This window comes from Crocuta crocuta, unplaced genomic scaffold (assembly GCF_008692635.1).
Source record: "Crocuta crocuta isolate KB4526 unplaced genomic scaffold, BGI_CrCroc_1.0 scaffold68, whole genome shotgun sequence".
NCBI lineage: Eukaryota > Metazoa > Chordata > Mammalia > Carnivora > Hyaenidae > Crocuta > Crocuta crocuta.
Genome location: NW_027532426.1, coordinates 1241397 through 1244719, shown reverse-complemented (window position 1 = coordinate 1244719; position 3323 = coordinate 1241397). Strand labels below are relative to the sequence as shown.

The window sequence follows — 3323 nt, the reverse complement described above, 5'->3', positions numbered from 1 at the left end:
GGGGGGGGGGGGGGGGGTTGTGCCCTGGTGTGTGTGTTTTAAAAGCTCTGGGAATCTGGCTCTCAGTAGGCTTTAGATACTCAGATACAGCCGGGTGTCTCTCAACTGAGCCATTTTGCTGCAGTCCTGTTTTTAACTGGAGTTGCCATCTCCCAGAGCCCCTGTGATGAGGAAGATCCCCCACCCCTGCTTCCCGGGAACAGCAGGCTCCAGGAGACCTCAGGAACACTCTTGGCACAGCGTGGAGATACGGACCACAGGCCCTGGGCTCTGCGGAACTGAAGTTTATTAGCAAAATGAAAACAGAGTTCCCTACCGCATCTCAGACAGAAGAGAGAAGAGAAGAAGCACAAATCCAAGGGCAGTGCTGAGCCACTGGACCAGACAGAGGCGCTGCCTGGCATGGGGAGGGGTGGGGCGTGGGGGGCAGGCCCGCAGAGTGGGGCCCACGGGGCTGCAGACATTCCCCATCTCCCGATCCCTCAAGCTGAGGCGACGTCAGCATCGAGGCAAGGAGCGGGAGGCACAGGAGGCCCGAGGAGGAGGAGGCCCGGGAAGGCAGGGAGAGCAGGGCCCACAGGCCGCAGGGGCCCGGCAGGAGGTGCCGGAGGTAGAAGTTGCGCAAGGGTTGCAAGGGAGCCTGCGGAGAAAGAAAAGATGTTTCAAACATTGGCGTGAGAAGTGCACGAAAGACAAAAAGCGTACACTTTATACAATCGGAAACACAAAAGGGGATTTTAGACCTCAGAGGTCCCACTAGGCCTAGCGAGGGGGTGGTGATGTGGGCGGAGTCCATCCCGGAGCTGGGACCCGAGCTCAGGGTGCCTTGTGCAAAACCAGCGCTTCCTGCCACAGGCGAAGAACACGGTGGAGAAAGGCAGAAAGGCTGCCCGGGCGAGAGCAGGCCGGGCGCCAGCTGCCCTCCAGATTCACACCCAGCCTGTAGTCTTGTTCTTTATTGCTTAAAGGGGTGTGTACTATCCACTTTTCCTTTTTCACCGTGCAATGGAAGGACCAAATGAGACAGTGGCTGCAAATGCCCTTAGCAATATTTTTTTAATGTTGAATGTGAAGAATCCCTGTTGCCGGAATACTTCTTCCAGAGAGTTTAGCAAAACCTAAATGCACTGAGCTCTTCAGTATTTCAGTACCTCTCCCCTGCCTGCTCCCCCACGGCAGTGACTGGCATCTGGGAATGTGGTCAACAAAATGGAAGGCATGAGCCAATAAAGTTCCCACAGGCTCTCCTCCACGTCCGGGCAGCTCACCAGGCTTACCGGTACCAAGTCTGTCCCAGAGATGTGGGCTGCAATGCCACCCCTCCTTTCAAATCATTCCCATAAGAGGGCCCTGCTTTCACACATGACACTGGCAGAACGTCAGGGCACGTACTTGCAATCCTCACTCTCCAGAAGTTTCCGGTACGTGTTGATCTCACACTCCAGCCGGGCCTTGACATCCAGCAGCACCTGGTACTCCTGGTTCTGCCGCTCCAGGTCAGCCCGGATCTCAGACAGAGGCTCCTCCACGTTGCTGATCAGGATCTGCATCTGGGCCAGCTCGGTGCCGAAGCGCGCATCCGACTCACACAGCGAGTTCTGCAGACAGTCCTTCTGTAACACGAGAGGGGGAAGCAGGTGGGAAAGCACGGAATGCAGCCCTCAGCCTCTTCAGTAAGATCGTGACACCCCAAGGCATTGCCCAGGCCCAGAGAACACTCTGGGTCCTGTGAGTAGTCCTGAGCTGCAAGAAGTAACAACGCGCTATTGCTCTTCACTGTCGACCTCAGGAGAAGTTTCCAGAACATCCCTCACCCGAAGGAACGTTCATTCCCTCAACCTCCACATCTACGAGAAAGTCAAAGTTTGAGCTACGTCCTCGTCTGCCTTTAAGGGAGGCATGTCCTGAACCGGAAGTGCCCTTGGGGTGGAAGCCAAGAGGGTTTCCGGGCAGGCGGAGGGGCTCACCAGCGCGTGCTGGGCCTGAAGCTCCACCTCCAGGGCGTTCACCGTGCGCCTCAGCTCCAGGATCTCCGACTGGCAGCACCGCAGCTCCTCGGAGCAGGACATGTCCTGCTTGCTGATGCTCTCAGACTGAAGCACAAGTGCACAGAGACCTCACATCACCCCGCTGCCAGGGTGCAAACTGGGGGGCCCTCCCTGCCCCGAGGCGGCGCCCTCACCTGATCTTGGAACCACTGCTCCACATCATTGCGGCCAGTCTGCATCATGGCCTCGTAGTGGCACCGCATCTCCTCCAGCACCCTGCTCATGTCCACGGTGGGCTCTGCGTCCAGCTTAATCTGGAGCTTGTCCCCCAGCTGGGCCCTGAGGGTGTGGACTTCCTGTGGGCACAGGAAGAGGACATCCCATTCGTGGGGGCCCCCGCTGCCCTCCACCCGAAGCCTCGTCCCCCACTTCCTGCCCCCCCGCAGTGATTTTCCTGTGCTCCCCCGAGGGAGAGTCACCGCCTGCACCAGCCCCGCAACTTGCAGGGGCTGCAGACGAAGAGCGGGCTTGCACTAAAGCAGGAGCTCACCTCCGTAGCTCGTGAGGCTTAACCACGAGGCAGAGCCTGCTGACCTTCCCTCCTGAGCAGGACGAAGAGCTTCATTTCTTCCCCCAAATGAGCGCGACTTCACCCCCAGAAAGTCTCACACTAAAGGCCATGCACCTGTTCGTGGTTCTTCTTCAGACAGAGCAGCTCCTCCTTCAGGGACTCCAGCTGCGCCTCCAGGTCGCACTTGGCCAGGGTGAGGTCGTCCAGGGCCCTGCGCAGGCCGCAGATGTCGGCCTCCCCCAGCTGGCGGAGTGAGTGCTCCGCCTGGTACCTATAGCAGGGCACACACAGGAATGGAGGTTAGAGAGCGGAGGGACCCCGGGACACTGGCAGCCACTCCACAGGCTGTCCCTCTGCAGTCTGACTGCCAGTTGGCATTTCCTATGTGGCACACTCCCAGCCCAGACAGCAATGGGTGTTCCCCACGCATGTGACCCTGAGCACCTAAGACAAGCCAGGCAGAGTGGGCAGTACTGAGGGTGCCAGGGTGGGCTGATGGCCAAGGCGGGGGGGGCAGCCGAGTCACCACACAATTGTCACACCAGGTGACCCCTGCAGACCCTCCTCTTCCACGTCCCCTACTGAGACAGAACCTGGGTTCTCTCTCGGATTAGAAGTCAAGTGCCAGAGGAGGAGGATGGAAATGGCTCTCTTTAGCTCCAGAGGAGTGAGACTTCTACAGAGCCCTGAAAAAAAGACAATAAAATGCAATGCCTCTTCCGTTCCCAGGTTGGACCCTCTCAGGTGGCATAGACCTTCTGACT

General features: G+C 58.4%; 1 protein-coding gene across 1 annotated transcript in view; it reads right to left on the bottom strand.

Moving 5' to 3' along the window:
• Positions 1-391: 391 nt before the first annotated feature.
• LOC144243995 (keratin, type I cuticular Ha8-like) overlaps positions 392-3323 on the bottom strand; it is a 5224-nt gene continuing 2292 nt past the window's right edge. The window contains exons 3-7 of the mRNA XM_077779163.1: positions 2674-2830; positions 2183-2344; positions 1968-2093; positions 1393-1613; positions 392-640 (exon numbers count right to left, since the gene is read on the bottom strand). Coding sequence (XP_077635289.1) covers positions 499-640; positions 1393-1613; positions 1968-2093; positions 2183-2344; positions 2674-2830 — 808 coding nt within the window. The 3' untranslated portion in view covers positions 392-498. The remainder of the gene's footprint in view (positions 641-1392; positions 1614-1967; positions 2094-2182; positions 2345-2673; positions 2831-3323) is intronic.